Genomic DNA, 20,139 nt, shown 5'->3' with positions numbered 1-20,139 from the left:
TCCTTCCTTCCTTCCTTCCTTCCTTCCTTCCTTCCTTCCTTCCTTCCCTCCCTCTCTGTTTCTCTCTGTCTGTCTCTCTCTCTTTTACATGTCTTATTGACATTTATCTTTATATCACTGTCATTTCTGGGGGAGTCAGAGAACTCTCACTCCCTTCTAGATTGGACTCTCCCTTGTGACAAAGAAAAACAATTAGGCAAAAACAGCCAATACACTGAGTACATCTGACAATGCATATAATATTCTACCTTAGGGGTCTCTCTGTTCTCTAATGTAGAGTGAAGGAAGCAGAGCCCATAAAACAAAAGACACAATGACAACAATGTAAGCAGAAAGAAAAATAAAATAAAACTGAGCAATCAGTAATTATGATGACCAAGATTAGCGTGTGAGAAATGAATCTCCTTCCCTTTGTTGCTGAAGGAGGGAGCTCTGGTTGAGAAACATGACCTACACTGTCCCACATAGCTGATGAGTTCATTTATTTTGCTGAAATGCTTTATTTTTTCTTTCTTTAAACATTTTTGTCACAAAGGATGGTTTGCCAGGTGGAAAAGGGTGACATATTTGGAAATAATTTTGAGGAATATGGGAGATTATAGTATGTTTGTGTATGTTTCTCTCCTAGATTTCAATTCAAGGAGCATGGCTGAGAATCTGAGGCCAGGGTGCTGTGGGCGGCTCAGTGTCCAGCAGTAAACATGGTCCAAGATGTGAATAAGAAATGACCAGACCATGTAGGTAGTTCAAGGAAGAATGATGAACTCCATTTATTGATTCTTAGTACAAGGTTTTTATAGAGCAAAAGAGACAAAGGAAGGGGACTCAAGTTTTCTTGTCATTACCTTAGTCTGTTATATCCTGGAAGTAGCACAGAATAGATAATTTGATAAGGATTTGTTATCTAGGAGACTAAAGTCTTAGGGTCAAACCTTTGATCTAGGCCTCAGGTACCTCCTAATGCAGCTGCAGTCATAAACAGAAACAACTGAGTGCAGACTTCAAAGCCAAAGCTGCAATCATCAAAAGACATCATGTTTAGAGCTGACCACCCAAAGATACCTGAGTGCTGAATCAAATATTTTGGCTCTAAATAACTAAAATCTTGGGGTAGAGCCTATTGATCTCAGAACTCAAGTAACATCCTTATAAGTATAACCCATAACAAAGAACTCAGGAGCTAATTTAACAAAAAATTGCATTTCAAAGAGCTCTTATATTAAAGTCCTACTATTAGGATTAATATCTGAGTCCTGAATCAGGCCTCTTTGGCTCCCCTCACCAGGGTACCCTTGGTGGATCAGACCAACAATATCCATTATGAAGCCAATAGGTCCTAGGTACTTGGGGAAATTGAATAACACTGAAGTAGTTTCACAAGACCATAGGATTCAGAGTTGAAAGAGGCCTTAGAGATCATATCATCCAATTCCCTTAATTTTGCAGCTGAAAACACTAAGGCCCAGTGAGAAGATGCACATTGTTCAAGGTCCCAAGGTTATATTATCTAGTGGGAGCAGTAGCTCCCAAGTCCAGCTTGGTTTGCTCTGGGGGGTGCTTGGAGATGTGTGTGTGTGTGTTTCAAGTTCATCTCACTCAACCAGAGGTAAGGATGTGCTGCTAACCCTGACACCCTCAGTCTACTAAAGGAAATTACAGCATTGTGCTCTGAGTAATGAATCACATTTTTATCCTTTTACATGGAATTCTGCTTCATGGCAGTTCTTGTGCTATAAATGTCTGCTGTATTTCCTAGGATAGCAGCATGGTACATTAAAAAAACAAACAAAACACTGTAATTCTAATCACAGGATCTGATTTGATCACAACTCTAATATTTACTGCTGGTGTGACCTTGGTTAAGGCACCAACACTTCCCTGTTAGGCTCTGGTCCATGGGTTTTATAGATTCAATCCTTCCCATTTCTTGGGAGCAAAGTGTTTCTCTGTGGGGCTCTATTTTCCTTTGTGAGGGTGGTGGACTTTGCAGACCAGTCCTGTAATTGATCAATTTACCAGATAATTGATGAGGATTATCTTTGATATTGACTAGGATTATCTTTGCCTATTACAAAGGACTGGTTTGAGACTGTGTATTCCTGTGTGAAGGGAGGAAGGAATCGAGAAGTGGGTCCAGAATAGACTGTCTCATGCCTCTTGCCTTAGCAGTTGTCATTGAAGTGGGGGTGAGGCGAGGTAGGATAGAATAATAATGACCAGTGCTGGTTGGCAGTCCTAAAGGACCAATTCTCAATGCAGAAACTGAGTAAAGAATACTACCAAAGGTTCCGGAACTCAGTACTGCCTTCTTTTTTTTTAATCAGATTTAGAGTGGGGCATACTTTTTAACATGAGGCCAATGAGGTAACTTGTTTTGCTTGACTATGAATACTAGTTAAAACATCACTTTTTCTTTTTTCCATTTTTTGGGGAGAGGGGTTGGAGAGAGAAAATCAATGATTACCAATTGAAAAAAAATAACAAACAGTTTTTAAAATATTATCTTTCAACTTCATCAGTAAAGATTTTGCTTTACTCTTTTGAGTTTATTGCCATGCTGGGAACTGACTCTTGCCTAGTCTAGTGAACTTGCTCATTTCTCTTAAAATATTGATTTATCTAGGGCATATTTTGATCCTCCTAATACTGACAAGTCTCTTATTTAACAGTCTACTGCTACTCTCTTCACATACCGTGAGCCCAAATCTGACCCAGGAGAATAGTCAATGACTCCATCTTTATCTTTACCTTAGGGTATGGCTGAAGAAGAAAGGACCTGTCAACAAATTAAATAATCTGCAAGTCACAAAAGATCTCAGGGACTACTTAGTCAAATCTGTATTTAAACAGGAATCCAGCCTCAACTTGAAGACCTCCAGTGAAGAAAAATCTATTATCTTCCAAGAAGTATTCTTCTTCTCCTTTTGCATTGTTCTGTTTATTTTAAAGAAGGGTTTTTTGTTGGGTGTGTTTCTTTTGGGGGAGCAGAATTGGTATTGTTGTTTTCCTACATGCAATCTATATCTGCCTCTATGAATTCTCCCCATTGTTCCTCCTTCTGCCCTCCAGGGTGAGCCGACAATATATTCCTTCCTCCAAATGACCATCTTTTAAATGTTTAAACATAGGCCTCATACGCTTCCTACTCTGCCCCCCAACCCTCAAGATAAACACCCCCAGTTCTCCAGTTTTTCTGATAAATCCTCCTATATTATGGAATTCAGGTTCATCTCCATTCTGGTGGTTCTTTTACATGCTCCAATTTATGTAGATTCCAAATATCTGGTATCCAGAAATGAACTTCACACTCCAAACAGCATCTAGATAGGGCAGAATACAGTGGTACTACCAAGTGTCTCATTCCCAACACTGCCTCTCTTACTTAATATATCCTCAGGTCTCATTAGCTTTTTGTACTTCCATGGGCCATCACTGATTCATATGAAGACCACAATCCACCAAAACCCTGAAATATTTTTTTAAAAGAACTGTTGTGGGACAGCCAGGTGGCGCAGTGAGTAAGAGCGCCAGCCCCAGCGTCAGGAGACTTGGGATCGGGTCTGGCCTCAGATACTCAGCACCCACACAAAAATAATTGGCCAAGTAACCTTGAGCAAGTTACCAATTGCTTTTAAAAAATGAAATAAAATAAAATAAAAGAATGGTTGTCTGGTCAAACCTATTCCAGTGGTGGCTGTTGATAAAAATTGCCCTGAAAGTCTGTGTATATATACACACCTGAGGATGTGGTTCTGGTAGGTCCATCAGTCAAGGGAACAAATTCTGAAGTCAAAGAATTACAGTCCTTTCTCTTCTTCTATGGCAATTAGTTTACTGAGAATTTCAAATTGATTTAAAGCTCTGGACAACTGCTTTGTGCATGAATACCCCCCAGACACCAGCTGGGCAGAGGTGGCAGGTAGAAAGATGCATACCTATGTACTACTTTTACAAACTATATTTTCAATCAATCATAAGTGCAAGGAAGATGCCAACTGAGATTGCTTTTTTAAAAAAAAACAAGTCTGAACTTATATTGAGCATCTTTACTTTTTGGATGAGAAACTGTTGTCTGTCCTTCATTCTTGAAGATGACCGTGACATCATGGAGGTGATGCCATGACATGAAAGTGAATTGATTTTAAGTGAGGAAAGGGGTGCCAAGTCATCAGTCTCACTGTCTCCTCTGGAACCATGTGAGTCCAGTGGCCAGATAAACATCAGGACTACTGGAGATGGCCTCAGATATGGTAGAAGATGGACTTTTAAAGAAGGTCTCAGTTTGAGTGAGGCAAAGGCCATTCAGTGATTAAGGGTAAGTTAAAAATCTGAGGCAAAGAATAAGGGGGTACAGAAAAAAATCAAACTGGGAGGGTAAGACCCTCAATGTTTGTGGATTTACATTCAGTCTTCCTCAATCAGGGGCCAAAGAATTACCCAGTGGGGTATGACCTGGGACCTATTCTTGGCAAATCAGTGGAAGGCAGAGTGATTTGGGTTTAAGGCATGGTCCTTAAGAAAGAAATCTAGGGGAAGGAAGGAAGGGAGAAAAGCAGGAAGGGAGGGAAGGGAGGCAAAAGAGCTGTATTGCCCAACTAGTCAGTTCTGGTTGGGTCCCCAGTGGGGCAGCTCCTAATACGCACAAGATTGTTGTTTGGCCTTCCTTCCCAAAGAGGACCACAACATAACAGCGGTGATGCCATGTCATGCAAGTGAACTGGATTGAAGTGAGGGAGGATTGTGCAAAGTTACCAGTCTCACTTTCTCCCCCAGAATCATCTGATTCCAGTGGCTACATATACATCAGGATGACTGGAGATGGGCCCAGATGCAGTGTAAGACCTTGTCCTTTTTTTGGTTGGAAATGTGAAGATGGAACAGCAGTGTACGGATGTGCTTAGAAACTTGGATGAGAAATGATATGGCAGCTAAGGAAACATAGACCAGAAGGGAGGGTGATAGTGACAGTAAATCTGTGATGAAACAAACCTGTGTGGTCAATTCCTTTAAATACTGACATGAAGTAATGAGTCTGAGAACTTAGGGGCAACTGCCCACTTGATTTCTTCTCAGTCCTGAGCAGTTCAATATGCGACTTTGTTTACTGATCCCATCCTCCTCTACAGAATTAGCCCAAGTACCAAAATCTGCAATGCAGCTGCTGGCTCATCCCTTCAGCTGTGTGCCCTGTTAAGGAGATACATCAGGGAGGCAATTACTCACAGTGTTTCCAGCCTCTCCAGGTCCCCCTCTGGATCCTTCTGGGCCTTGAGCACCCTGGATGGAAAGGAAGCAAAACAAGCAAATGAGAAAGTAATGAACTCAGCCCAATATCTGGGGTCCCAGGGAGGGGGCTGCTCTAATCAATTCAAATGAAGAGCTAAAAAGCCAAAGTTGTATGTTGGGGGAGGGGAAAGCATCAGAGAAAAGCATAGATTCATAGGATGCTAGAACTAGAAAGGGCTCTAAGAGCACGTATTTAAAATATTAGAATATAGACTGATGGGACACATAACACAGAATGTTACCATGTCAGGGATGTAAGAATATAGAGCATGGAATGTTAGCATTAAATTATTAATTATTAATTTTAAAATTATTAAATTTAAAAAAGCCTACTATGGGGTGGCTAGGTGGCACAGTGAATAGAGCACGGGCCCTGGAGTCATGAGGACCTGAGTTCAAATTCGGCCTCATACACTTAATACTAGCCAAGTGACCTTGGGCAAGTCACTTAACCCCAATTGCCCTACCTTCCCCCATTCCAAAAAGAAAAAAAAAAAGAAAAACTCCGCTATGGTTATCCAGTCCAATGCCTCTGCAATTATAAATGAAGAAGCCAAGGGTAGGGGTAATGACTTGACCCAAAGGATAAGATGCTTCTGGTCTAGAACCCTAGGTTCTTGACTCCCAGTCTGGGGTTCTTTTCACTGCATGATGAAAGGTTTTGATGCAAAATAAGTGTCTGTCTTGAGAAGCATATTTCTTATCTCAATGTTTCAAATAAAATTAATCCTTATGAATCCACAAACTAATCATACAATTTTGTGAATATAAGCCAGTCATTTCAGTCAAATGCTACTTCCTAGCTATTTGTCATATGACCATCTAATTGATAAGTGGAGGCACTATATCCAGGGATAGTCACATGTTTGGTCACCCCTCCCTATGTTTGTAACTAATTCTTACTTTATATACTGTCCATATGGAGTTTTTAATTGAATCCTGAAATTTCATCTAAGGATCTGTGATTAACTGAAGAATATTAAACTTCAAGGGGGCATTAAGGAGAAAGGGAAGGGAATAAGCACCTACTATATGCCTAATACTGTGCTAATTTTTAAAAATAAATATCATCTCATTTGATCCTTACAACAACTCTGGGAGGTAGGTAATTTTCTTTATCATCCCCATTTTACAGTTGAGGAATTAAGGCAGCTAGAGGTTAAATGACTTGCCTAAGGTCATACAATTAGTAAATATCTAAGGTGGAATTTAAATTCATATCTTCCTGATACCAGGGAAAGTGTTTTATCCACTGCAGCACGAATCTGCCTGCAATATAAACTGTCAAAGCTGGAAAAAGCCTTAAGACAAGGATATTAGGACACAGAATACCTTAGGTATCATTTTATCCCATCTAGTCCCAGTTTTTAAAAAATGATGAAACTCAGGCCCAGATAAGAGCAAATGGTTTATCTAAGGCTTCAAAAATGAAGTATAATGGATCCGACACAGATTTCATCTAAAGGGAGTCCTCCTTCCTATGAGAGCCCAAATCACAGGCCAAATTGTATTTACACACAAATGCTTTATAGCTTCCAACTTATCAAAAGAAGAGCCCCTAGGCCAACGAGAAATGATAGTGAGCTGAGCACCAGATTTGGAGTGTATAATATGGAACAGAATCTTATTGATCTCCCCCTTCCTAATCTTCTTAGAGGGAGCTACCTGGAGGACTATATTATCTATAAGATCTCTTTCCAGGCTCAAATTTGAAGATTTTGTTTTCTAAAATTCTATGTTCTAAAATTCTCTTCAGTTCCAACATTTTAAGGTCCCCTTTGATTCTAATATTTTATATTCTAAGGTACTCTAATTCTAATGTTCTGCTGATTTGCCTGAGGACACACAATTGAGTAGAGCAGAGATGAGATTGGGACCAATGTTTCCACTGGGAAAAAGTTCCAGGTGACTCTTCTACTTGACCAAGAAGAATATGAATTATGCATCAAATTGGGGTGCATTGTATGACCACAATTTTTTAAATGGAATTTCTTTGGGAAATATTATAAAGGGCAAAATTTAGAATGCTAAAACTGTTGCCTTATGCTCAGTCAATTAAGCCCCACTCAGAAGATCTGACTGTGAATATCAGCATGTGAAGCATATTAATTGTTTATGCTTAATGGTCATAGAAGCAGGATGAATGAGTTATCCTTAATGACAGTTATTAAGTCCACAAAGTCTGTTATTTTATTCATTTGTGTGCTTTAGTCCTATTGTACCTAATCCCATTGAAGAAATTAAATGAGCATTTTAGTCAACTCTCAATTATCAATGTGTGGGCTACCTACTGTGAACTGTCTGCAGCAAACACCTAATCCCATCCTGTTACCTAGTACACATATGGGTCACCCTTCCCACTCATTATTCAGAAAATGGAAACTAACTTTCATACCAATTTATGCGATACATAATTAAGAAAGTACATCAGTGGGAGTGGGAAGGTATATGGGTGAGGGTGGGACCTGAAAGTTAATTGTATAAACTGGATATTTCATTGTTCTCATGCTAAAAAACAGTATTGACTGCACAGGTTCCAAGTTTCCATGAGGTATAGGAAAACATTTTAAAAAGTACAGATCACCAATAATAATATGAACTTATTTTTTTCTTGTATTTGAAGGTATATAAAACACTTTATATGTATTTGTGTCTCACAACATCCCTGCAGAGTACGTACTACAGGCATTTTACAGAGGAGGAAACTGAGAGGTAAAGAGAGATTACTCATGTTCACAAAGCTGGCATCTGAACTGAACCCTGGTGTCCCTAATGTCTCATAAATGATTGAAATTCAGCACAGAATTATTAAATGTTAGAACTGGAATAAACTTTCATGTTCATGTACTCTGACCTTTACAAATGAGTAAACTGAGGCCCAAAGTTCATGCAGAAGTATTAGTGGCAGAATGTTGACTTTTAGAGCAAGAAGGGACTTTAAAAAATCATTCAGTCCTAATATGTTCTGCATGACTATACATGTATAACCTATGTCAAATTTCTTGCTTTCTCAATGGGGGGGAAAGGGAAGGAGAGAATTTAAAATTCAAAATTTGAACAAATAAAGAATGTTAAAATTGTTTTTACATGTAATTGGGAAGAAATACTACATTTTACATTTCAATTCAGTGAACCCCCACTCATTTTAATGAAGCCCAGAAGACTTAAATGATTGGACTGAGTTCATATAGTTTGTACCAAGTTACTACTGGAAACCAGGCCCTCAGGTTCTAGCTCACTTCTCTTTCTACTGTACTGAGGGGTATTAGGGAAAAGAATGTACACATGACACACTCTAAATTATATATGCATTATTAATATTTTCTCTATCACTTTCTTAAGTCTGGACAATCAACAAAGTATATCAAGCCCTTATCTACATAGTGTTTGCCGATTTCCTAAATTTAAAGCTCATATTAAAAATCTGACAATAAGATCTTGAGACCTAGTTCAAGCTGGTTCTGACACACCCCTGACTACACCCCAACTACCTCATGAGCTTGACAAGTTTCTCAGGTACAGGGATGTGTCTCAGAGTCTGTTAATGGTTTATAAGATACATAAATACCAGACATGCAAATTAACACAATGAATGGAACTAGAAGACAGAGGATATCTGTTACTTTATACCAGAAAGTCATGACCAACTCAAGATAGGAGGGATTTCACTTACCGGGGGCCCTGGAGCTCCCTTTGGTCCCACGTCACCTGGAAAACCACGTGGTCCCTAAAATCAATTAAATGATCATAGACTAATCTTGCCAAAGAATCAGAGAATCTCAAACTTCTTCTAGGCCAACAACCTTATCCAAAAAGTAGGAATCCTACATATAACATTCCTGACAAATAGTCCTCCAATCTCAACTTGATAACATCCAGTGATGGAGAGCTCACTATGTTATGAGGGAACCTAGTTCACTTATGGACAGCTCTCATTGTTGAGAGGTTATAACTTAGGCTGAGCAGAAATCAATTGCCTGTTAATTTCAGTCCACCTCGATTTGTCATCCAATGGTCAAGCAAAAGCACTCTAATCCTTCTTTTCCAATTTTTTTTTTTCAGATTTAAAAATGGAGACATAGTCTTCACTAAGTTTTCTCTTGGTTATATAATCTTCAATCAATCCTCCTATTCACCCTCCTCTGAATGTGCTCTAACTTATCCATTTTTTCTTTTAAAATCAAGTGGAACAAGGCTTATTCTTCTTTTGTTTGACCCCATAGGGAAAAAGCAGGACCAGTGGGTAGAAAGAAAGAAGGTAACAAGTATGTTAAGCATATACTATATTGCCTTATAAATATTATCTTATTAATCCTTACAACACTATGAAATTAATGCTATTCTTATTCCCATTTCACAGCTGAAGAAATTGAAGCAGACATAGGCTAAGTGACTTGGCCAGGGTCACCTTACTCTTACTCGGTCACTCACCTAGTAAATTTCTGAGGTCAGATTTGAATTAAAGTCTTCCTGACTCAGCATTTAACCACTCTCTACCACTACCTACCCTCTCTAGAAGTCATAGGGTACCACATTTCAGTTTAATTTAATTTAAAAATCCTGAATAATTATAATTGCTCAAAAATTATATAGGCTGCCTCAGGAGACAGTGGATTACCCATCACTGAAGGTATAGAAGTAGACAGTAGATAACCATTTGTCAGAGATAGTGAAGAGAAAATAAACTGAATTAAATGACTTTTAGGTCATTTTCACCTCTGAATATTATATCTATATCTAGTACTTGGGAAGTTATCTGCCAATGAAGAAGGAGAGCAGGAACATCACTTGCCTTGTGTTAATTATCCTTTATGCAATCTAAGATCACTTTTTCTTTTCTTTTTTTTGCAGCCAGAATCTACTATTGACTCATATTGAGATTTCAGTCTATAGGAAAAATGAAAAAAATCTTACCATTTGAGTAATCTTTGAATGGCTGCTCTCGGCATTCTATAAGGCAACTATGTGGTTAAGATTCCCCACTGATTCCACTACATAAGGAGTTAGTGACTTTTGAGGTAACAGCTACTGAGAAAGTACCTTTTCTACCAAAATCATAATATCCTATTTAGAACTCCTGTGGCCTTAAAACTGCTGCAGATGTCATTCTGTTATCCCATAATCAGGGATACAGGGCAGTTGAATTGTAGAAGCGAGAAGTAACTCTCAGTAATAGCTCTAATAAAAGTATCATTTGCATTATATTTTGATTATGGATAGAAGGTAAAATCAGGAAGAGTCTAGGCTCCTGGGATGGTATTCAGATTGCCCCTCTATACTATAAAGAGAGTTGTATGCATGGAAAGTAAGGAATGTTTGAGAACCAGGAGAGATCTACTCATGACAGCACAGTATGGCTCAGGGCAGACTAGTTTTCTTTGTATACCCGGGATCTCTTGAGTTTTTTTCTGTCACTAGGAAAGTCTTGTATATAAGGCTTTACTTTGGGTTGCCTGAGGTCCAAAAAAAAATGGTTGGGGCAGTGATTCTCCTGGGTTCCAGGCTCATCAGCAGTAGCATCCTTGAGAACACTTGTGTTCTTTTTTGTATACTCAGGTACGTTTGTGACAGGTTTCAGGGCCCTGACACAGGTGGCTAGAGGCATATATCTCTCACTCAGAGAAACCACAGCTCATGAAAACAAAACAAAACAACTCTAAATGCTCATATAAACATCACATCACCTGCTTCTCACCTCTGTTCACAGTATTGTGACAAAGTAGGCAGGCGGGGTAGCAGGGTTTGGCAAAAATAATCCATCTTTATAGAAATTCGGAATTCCAATGATGGAAGCAATCTCATTTAATTCAACTACTAACCAGCACAGGCATCACTGTGCTATAACGCCTTGAAGTCCTTGATAAGTGTGCATAGCCTTGAGGGAATTGCATTGTCACTCCAAATACATGCCTACACTAGGTGTGACCCTTCAAAGTGGATAGACCTCAACAAAGTGACAGCTGGGAACTTGAATGTCTCCATCTGACAAATGCACTAAAAAAGGCTGAAATACTCACAGGTTCCCCATTGATGCCTGGATCTCCTTTCTCTCCTTTCTGCCCAGCTTCCCCCTGGCAAGAGACAATAAAAAGGGAGGTCATCAGTGATAGTGTCATAACACACAGAACATTAAAAGTGCATGATCCTTAGTTTCAGAGCCTTATAGAGGTCTACAGACAGAAGGGACCATAAAAACTATCTAATCAAGTGAAAATGCTTTTGAAACTAAAGTATGCTACACACAGGTGAGGAGTTGATTACCACTTTCCCTCTGAAATCATAAGATCATATTTAGAGTTGGGAAAAACAGTCATTAGTTGAAGCTTTCTATTTTTTAAAAATTCATTTTATATAAAAGAGAAATCAAGTAAGTTGTCCTAGGTCACACAAGTACAAAAAAGGATTTTAATGGGGGTGGTGATAAGAAGGGAAAGCCTGAGTTTGAGGTACTGATGGGGCACCCAGGTGGAGAGCTCCACCAGATACTTTGACAAATCTCATCTGCATCGGTGGAGAGAATGCCCACACAGATCAAACCAATGGCTTTTGGTGAAAGAGTATGTATGAGTTTCAGGGTGCAGCCAGAGTGTTAAACCAGCACTGATTGTGGGACTGTGCCCAGGACTTAAGAGTTCTTCATAGTGTCTGAGTTTCAGTGGACTCTGAATCACAGAATCAAAGAATCTGAGAGCTGGAAGGGGCTTCAGCAGCCATCTTTCCAACACACACCTGAAAGAAGTCTCTGCCATACCATACAGAAGTAGTCTTCTGGCCTCTGTTTAAAGACCTCCAAGAAGGGGGAGGGGCAATGAGCTCTTGAGGCATCCCATTCCACTTTAGGGGCAACTATCATTGCTATTTTTTTTTTGTTTCTTTTTGAAACATCAAGACTAAATTTATTTCTTGGTGCCATCTATCCTTTGCTTCCGGTTCTAAGACCAAATAGAGGAGGTCTAATCCTTCCACAGGGCAGTATCATATAATTCAAGACAGTTATCATGTTCCCCCATGTGTCTTCTCTTCAGGTTTAACATACCCAGTATCTTAAATTGACTATTAATTTTTCTTGAGGCAGCTGGGGTTCAGTGACTAGTCATAGAGCTAGTAAATGTCTGAGGTTGGATTTGAGCTCAGGTCCTCCTGACTCCAAAGGCCAGTATTCTATGTTGATGCCACCTAGAGGCCTCTCTTGAATTGATTCTTATGACAAGAACCCCAAAGTATTCACCATCTTGGTTGTGCACCTCTGGTTTCTCTCTAGTTTATCATATCTTTCTTAAAATAGAGTACCCAGGACTGAACACAGTACTCCAGATGAAGTCTGACTACAATGAGACTATCACCTCTATATCCTGGAACCTATACCCCATTTAATGTAGTCCAAGAACACATTGGGTTTTGGATCGCCACATCATGATGACTAACTTATATGAATGGTTCACTAAAAAACCCAGATTTTCTTTTCAGAACTGCTGCCTAGTCATGCTTTACCTATCTTGTCCTGTTGAAGTTGATGCTATTTTTTCCCAATGAAAAAAATTATATTTATCCCATTGAATTTCATTTTATTAGATTCAGCCAAGGGCTCTAGCCTATCATGATCCATTTGTACCCTGATTTTATCATCTAATGTTTTATGTATTCTTCCAGCTTTGTCTCATCTCTCTCACCTGCAAATTTAATGTTCGTGCCATCTATTGCTTTATCCAAGTCACTAATAAATATGGCGAACAGAACTGGGTCAAGTCCCACTGTCCATTGGAGCCTGTGTTCCATATTGACAATGACCAATTAGCAACTACTCTTGTATTCTGCCAATCCCAGAAGTTCTGAATTGTATTTTCATCTCTTTATCCATCTTGTCCACAACAACAGCATACTTGATCAAAAATCTTTTGCTAACAATCTGGATGAAATACATCCCCAGGATTTCATTCATGTACTAATTTAATTACCTAGTCAAAAAAGTAAATGAGGCTAAGCTGGCCCTACCTTTCTTTATGAAGCTGCTGATTTTTTGTAATCACAGCTGCCTTTTTTTACATGCTAATCAACTATCTCTCTTTTTTGTTTTTTGGAGGGCAGTTGGGGTTAAGTGACTTGCCCAAGGTCACATGGCTAGTTTTTGTGTTAAGTGAGGGCAAATTTGAACTCAGGTCCTCCACACTCCAGCCAGTGTTCTATTCACTGCACCACCTAGCCACCCCACAACTATCTCTTTTCAAAATTTTCTATGAATCACACTCAAGCTCCATGGCTTATGACATGAAGACTAGTCTCTTTCCTTTTAAGATATCAGGACATTTGCCCTTCCCCCTTCTGTAACTCTCCTGATTTCCATTATCTTTCCAATATCACTGCTAGTGGCTCAGCAGTCCCATCTGCCAGTTCTTTCGGTAATGAAGGGTGGAGCTCATCTGAGCCAGAGGACTTGAATTTATCAAGGACAACTTCATTACCCACCACTGCTTCCTCTCTATATTCTTACTTTAGCTTAGCAGAAATAAGTGTTTGCTGTTTGCCACTGTGACCAAGTTTTGCTCCATGACTCCTCTTCCCTTGGCCACAGAAGGCTGGGGTCTGCACTGTCTAGGGCTCAGCAACCCTGCAATCATACCTACACAAAAAGAAGTGGGGTCACATGGAGTGCAGGGGCAGTCTGACACAGCTAATCTGCTCCAGCCTCGAACACCCACACCCTGCCCACACCTTCTCCCAGGAGCCAGATCTATGTACCTTGATTCAGCTCAGAAACACTTCTATCTCGCTATCCCGGTTATGATGACTTTTTTCTCACTCATCTGTGTCTATTCTCTTTATTTCCCTTGGTTCAGGACATGTCTCCTGTTACCTGGACCCCTTATCCTCAAAGTCAGAGTAACTTAAACACTTTGTCATGTAAAAAATTCATACAGTTTTTTGACACTTCTTGTGGGGCCCACCAAGGGCATGAAATCTAAGCCTCCAAATCAAATGTGCTCACCATTAACACCTACTCTGTTCCCCCACTATACCAAACACTTGGGAAGAAAAGACAAAAATGAAGCAGTCCCTGCCTTTAAGGATCTCTAAAACCTTTGTACTAATTCCCAAAGGCACATACAGCTTCTGTTTTGTTTTTCCTAGTTTACTCTATCCAGAACCATTGCAACAGAGTAAGTAGACCGATTCGAGAATACTATTCATCTGTGATATACTCTAGGCTTCTTTTTTGGGAAGATTATCAAGAGGAACAACACCTGGCCTTCTCTATTCTTCTGGTCACAAAGTCCTTCTTAATAGTCCATCCACAGACTCCTGGCTAACTCTCCTCTTCCTCTGGTCTTTCTTACCAATGTGAATGATTCATCTCATATGCCACAAATGACCTTGCATTTTATCGACTTTAGGCTCAGTATGAGTCAATAATGTGACTTGGAAGTCATAAGAACTAATCTGAAGAAAGCAGGTGGTGGTCTTGATGGATCCATGTACTAGTCATGGTACATCTGAAGGATTCTGTCTAGTTCTGGGGTTCAGATTTTTGCAATGACATGGTTGGGTCTGAACACATGCATAGGAGTGAAACGAAACATAAGCATGTAACTATAGTGTAAGGAGATAGGTGGGCTGAGACTGAAGAAGACAGTAATGTTTGGAGGGAGGGATTGGGTTACTTCTGCTTGGCTATGGCAGTGGAATGAGTTATTAAAGGAGTCTACATCATGCCCCAGAGGGGACTGGGAAACACACTGTATGAGGATGAACACTGGAAGGAATAAGAGATGTTTATCCTGGAAAAGAAAACACTGAGGAGAGAGCATGATAATAGTATTCATGAATTTGAAGGGCTGTCAAGAAATTGGGAATTTTTTGGTTCTAGAGGGAACAATAAGTAGCAAAAGGTAGAAGGTGCAGCAATGATTTTAAGTTTGATGTTGGGGAAAAAAGACAACAAAAATGTTTTTCCCTGACAACTAGCACTGCCCAAAGATAGAATGACCTACTTCAAGGGGTGGTGGGTTCCCTCGACTTGGAGAGTGGGGGTTTGAGAAAAGGCCTGTTTGGCCACTGATCAGGGATATTACTGTCTACTAATAGATGGCATTCCTGTCTCGCATGTGTTGGTCTATGTATGGCTGCTAAAGTTCTCTCAGACTCTCAGATGCTAGGGTGATGATGTGACTACAGGCAAATGACTTAATCTCTCACCGCCTCCATTTCCTCACATCTCAACTGGGGATAATAATGCTTGCCCTTGAATTGCCTATCTCACAGGGTTTTATGGAGAAAGAATTTTGCATACCTTAACGAGCAGCAGAAAAGTGAATTATTATTGCTGCTGGGTAGCCATGGGAGCTCAGTTCAATTTCTCTGAGCCTCATTCCCTACTCGATAAAATGTGACACTGACCCCGGCACTCCCCGCTCCTCAAGGATGCTGTGAGGAAAGCATCTGGACAACCTTCAGATGCTAAACAGAACCACAGATGTCCAGAGCTCCCAGGGACCACACAGGTCATGTGCAGTCTGTCGTTGTGCAGAAGATGAGAAAACCAAGGCACCGACACTTGCAAAAGTGTCTCATGAACGTGAGTTGCTAAATGGACTCGCTGTTCTCTGATGTTTGCGGAGCTGCCGGGTTTTTTTTTTTTTTTTTTTTTTTTTCTTATCTTGTCTTCCTCTTACCCTATCTTTAGGCTGGAGACCGGCGGCCCATGAAAAACCAGCAGCTGCTGTCGCCATCTTGTGGTGTGTGCTAGTACTTCAGCAATGCAAGGATTTGCAAAGATTGGAGCCTGAAGCAGAGATATTCTGTTCCCTTCATGATTATGACTTTTCTTAATTATGTTATAGACTTTAAATCTCCTCTAAATCCTTCAGCGTTCCCCACCTACTCTTGATCCACAGGGACTCAGAAAGTGCACACTGAAGAAGAGTATTAATGAAGTCAAAGAGAATAACACTTTAGGAAACCATAAATACAAACACATGTTGCTTTGGCAACCAAGGCTGCCCCAGGGAGTGCAGCTCGGAATATTGCAATGAATCTTTTTTATAGGCACTCCTTTTTCTTTCTTTATTGCAAAGAGATTTTAATGCACAGACAGAAGCAAAGCCCATCATCTGCCCAGAAAAAAGACCATTCCATTTTGACAAAGGATAGCGCCAACCAAACCAAAGGTCGGATGTGATGGGATCTACCAGGGTTCTTCACTAATGAGCTTGACCCCCATACCAAGGTCAATCTGAGAAATGAAGCACCATGACATTCTTTACCTTTGAGGGCATTTCTCAGATCATTTCTAATAATACTAGTAGCAGACATGAATACATGATGTATGTTTTAAATATCATCAAGCAAGGCTACCAATATTTACATGCATTAGAAGAAAGCCCCTTGAAGAGGCAGGGGAAATGTTGCTTTTTTATTTTTAACTAAAACATTTAGTACTATGCCTGGAACACAGTCAGTGCTTAATAAATGATTCTTAATTCACAGGTTGTTAGAGATAAAAGGGCACTTAAAATTTTAATGTTAATAACAGCTATTATATCATACATTAAGGTTTACAGAGCACTTCACATGCATTATTATCTGAGCTTCATAAAAACCCTCTAAGATAAGTATTACAGGTATTATTCTCACTGACAGAGAGACTGAAGCTGGGGGTGGGGGAAGGGTGAGTTGCCCTTTCTTACACTCAATAGTTATCATGAATAGAATTTGAACTTGGGATTCCCTTGACACAAGTCTACTACATTTTCCACTACATCATGATGATTTCTTGTTCTTTTTTTCCAGCAAAGAACAAAAGGAGAGGTCTTAGATCTAAGAATATTAAAACAATATAAAAAATGTTTGACCTGGAAAGAATATTAGAGGTTATTTACTTCCTTCAGAGACGTTAAATAATTTGCCCAAGATCACAAAACCAAGTTAGAACTAGAAACCGAGCATTTGATGACCCATTTTGATGTAATTTCCACTATACTACAATATATGGCCCCTGAAATATTTCATCGAATTATAATATCTTAGCATTGAGAAGGACATAAGAGATGGTTTAATCATCTCATTGAACAGATGAGGAATAATCACAAAGTATTCAAATTGGAATTAGAGGCTACCTGGTCCAATCTAGCCTGGAACTAAATGAACTAACAGGTGTCTGTCTAACCTTTGCCATGAATACCTCTACCAACCGGGAACCCACGACCTACTGACTTATCTCATTTCATAATTAGATATTTTTAATTCTTAGGAAGCTTCTCCTAAATAAAGTCTAAATGTGTCCTTCTGTGATTTCCACTCATTGCTTCTAGATCTGCTCTCTGGGGAAGTTACAAAAACTTCCCTTGGATTTATTTGGTATTTGCATATGTATGCATGTGCTGTTTATCCTAATAGAATGTAAACTCTTTCAGGGGAGGTTCAGTTTATTTCTGTGTTTGTATCTCCAAAACCTCAGACAGTGACTGGTACATAGTAATGCACCAGATAAGTGATAAATGCTACTATTTGTGGTACTATTGATGCTAACATACCACCATGATAAATGCTATTATTAAAAACACTAAGAATTCTCTGTTGCCTTGGGAGGAGGTCTACTTCCCTTTGTTAGGGCTTTTAAAAGAAAAGTTGAATTATAACTTATAAGATGTACTGTAGTTGGACTTCTTTATATATGTCTATCTATTTATCTGGGCAGCTTGGTGGTTAAGTGGATAGAGCACTGGGCTTGGAATGGTGAGGACTCATCTTCCTGAGTTTAAATCTGACCTCATATACTTACTAGCTGTGTGACCCTGAACAAGTCACTTAATACTGTTTTCTTCGGTTTCTTTGTCTGGAAAATAAGCTGGAGAAAGAAACTGCAAACCATTCTAGTATTTTTGTCAAGAAAACTCCAAACGGGGTCACAGAAAATCAGATATGACTGAAAAATTACTAAGCCACAAAAATCTTTTTATCTAGATTTTACTACTGTCTAGACCAATTCTCTCCCTATTTTTCACACCAATAGACTTTATTAAAAATATTATTATTGGGGTGGCTAGGTGGCACAGTGAATAGAACATTGGCCCTGGAGTCAGGAGGAACTGAGTTCAAATCCAGCCTCAGACACTTGACACACTTACTAGCTGTGTGACTTTGGGCAAGTTACTTAACTGCAACTGCCCTCCAAAAAACCAAAAAAACAAAATGTTATTATTAAATATGTAAGCTATACCTACAGAATCCCCCTTAAGTTCTAGTTTATAAACCTTGTCAAAAAATTAAATGAGGTTGGTTTGACATGACCTGTTCTTGATGAAGTCATGTTGGTGCCTTGTGATCACAGCTTCCTTTTCTGTTATAGGTTTACTAACCATCCTATCATTTCTCTAGGAATCAAAGTCAAATTCACTGACTTAAAATTTATGTTCTCTATTCCCTTCTCTCTCTTTCTTTTGGGGAAGGGGGAGGGTGGTGGTGGTGGTAAATCAAGACACTGCCTTTCTCCAGGTATGCAAAACATTACCCACAGTCTGTCCAAAAAAAACACTAACAGTGGGTCAGCAATAGCGTCTGTCAATTATTTGAATAGGCTGGGTTGCTATTCATCTGGGATTGGTGACTAGCTTATGAAGGGCAGTTAAGAACATATTTATTATGTCACTCTATATTCCCCTATTATTAGTTATTTGCTTCTGTTCTTTCTAGTTCAAAAGATTGTCTACTTGGCAGGAACAAAAACCCAAAGAAGCAGAATAATAGCTGAGGAGCTATTTTCTCTCCATACAATAATGGATAAAGTGATACACTCAAAGTCTCAGGAAGAGACAGGTTCAAATCTTACCTGTTACAATGATTAGCTGCATGACCTTGGGCATATAGCACTTAACCTCATGGAATCTCTATTTCCTTTTCTATAAGATGGGGCTAATGCTTACAGCACCTACTGCACAGGATTATTAGGAATCTCAAATGAGGTATATGAAATGCTTCACAAACTTTAAAAGTCAGCTGCTTTCATCATTGTCCTGTCTAACTTGGACAAATTCCTAGCTCTTTTTTGATATTGCTTTTAAAAACAGCAACCTGCTTTATTTTTAGCTTTCCCGATCAAACTCAGTTCATTCTGAACCACAGTATTCCTGGAACAATTTTCAGATGATTATGCCATTGCTTTGTCTTCATCCACAGGTGCCTTCATTTGCTTCCATCTTCTGAATATATATATATATATATATATATGTATATATGTATATATACGTGTGTGCGTGTATATACACATATGTATGTGTCTATGTATGTATGTATATATATATATATATATATATATGAACAATATGTTCGTTGGTAAATTCCTGTGTATTCACATCACTATTTCTAGATAAACCAATTTTCTTCCTCAAGAATTGTCCCTTTTTTATCTTAGGAATTTCATTCTGGAGATATTTCTTTCCCTTCTCATTTAACTTAATTTGTAAAATGTTAGTATATGGGATTTTCCCCAGCTATTTATTTCTCAGAACCCTTTGAAAAATGCTCTCCTAAAGCCTATGGTCTGTCATCTTTTCTTTTTTTTCTTTATCACAAATTCTAAATTGATATCTAAGATCTCTTCAAAATCTAAATCCTAGGATTTAATTTTATGATAACAAGGTCAAAGGTTTACTGTTTCTTCTTTCAGAGAAACCTTATTCTTTCTTGATGTCTAGGTTTTTTGAGGCGGGGGCAGGTCATTCTCTTTCCCAAATCATCTCAAATTACCACTACCACACTGGCAAAAGGTCCTCTTTCTGGATGCTATCACCTTTCAATCGCTATATAACCATCTTCTGTTCCTTATCCCAGAGCCTCATTTTCTACCTTTTTCAAGGTGAC

General features: G+C 39.1%; 1 protein-coding gene across 1 annotated transcript in view; it reads right to left on the bottom strand.

The window, feature by feature from the left end:
• Positions 1-20,139, bottom strand: part of COL22A1 (collagen type XXII alpha 1 chain) — a 630,085-nt gene that overhangs the window by 147,378 nt on the left and 462,568 nt on the right. Inside the window, exons 34-36 of the mRNA XM_069081305.1 lie at positions 11,304-11,357; positions 8,960-9,013; positions 5,224-5,277 (exon numbers count right to left, since the gene is read on the bottom strand). Coding sequence (XP_068937406.1) covers positions 5,224-5,277; positions 8,960-9,013; positions 11,304-11,357 — 162 coding nt within the window. The remainder of the gene's footprint in view (positions 1-5,223; positions 5,278-8,959; positions 9,014-11,303; positions 11,358-20,139) is intronic.

The sequence above is a fragment of the Petaurus breviceps genome, unplaced genomic scaffold, assembly GCF_028583685.1.
Source record: "Petaurus breviceps papuanus isolate PSGF00001 unplaced genomic scaffold, PetGlider_PUasm1.0 98, whole genome shotgun sequence".
In the NCBI taxonomy this organism is placed as follows: Eukaryota; Metazoa; Chordata; class Mammalia; order Diprotodontia; family Petauridae; genus Petaurus; species Petaurus breviceps.
Note: the sequence above shows the minus strand (reverse complement) of the source record. Positions and strands in the feature narration are given on the sequence as shown.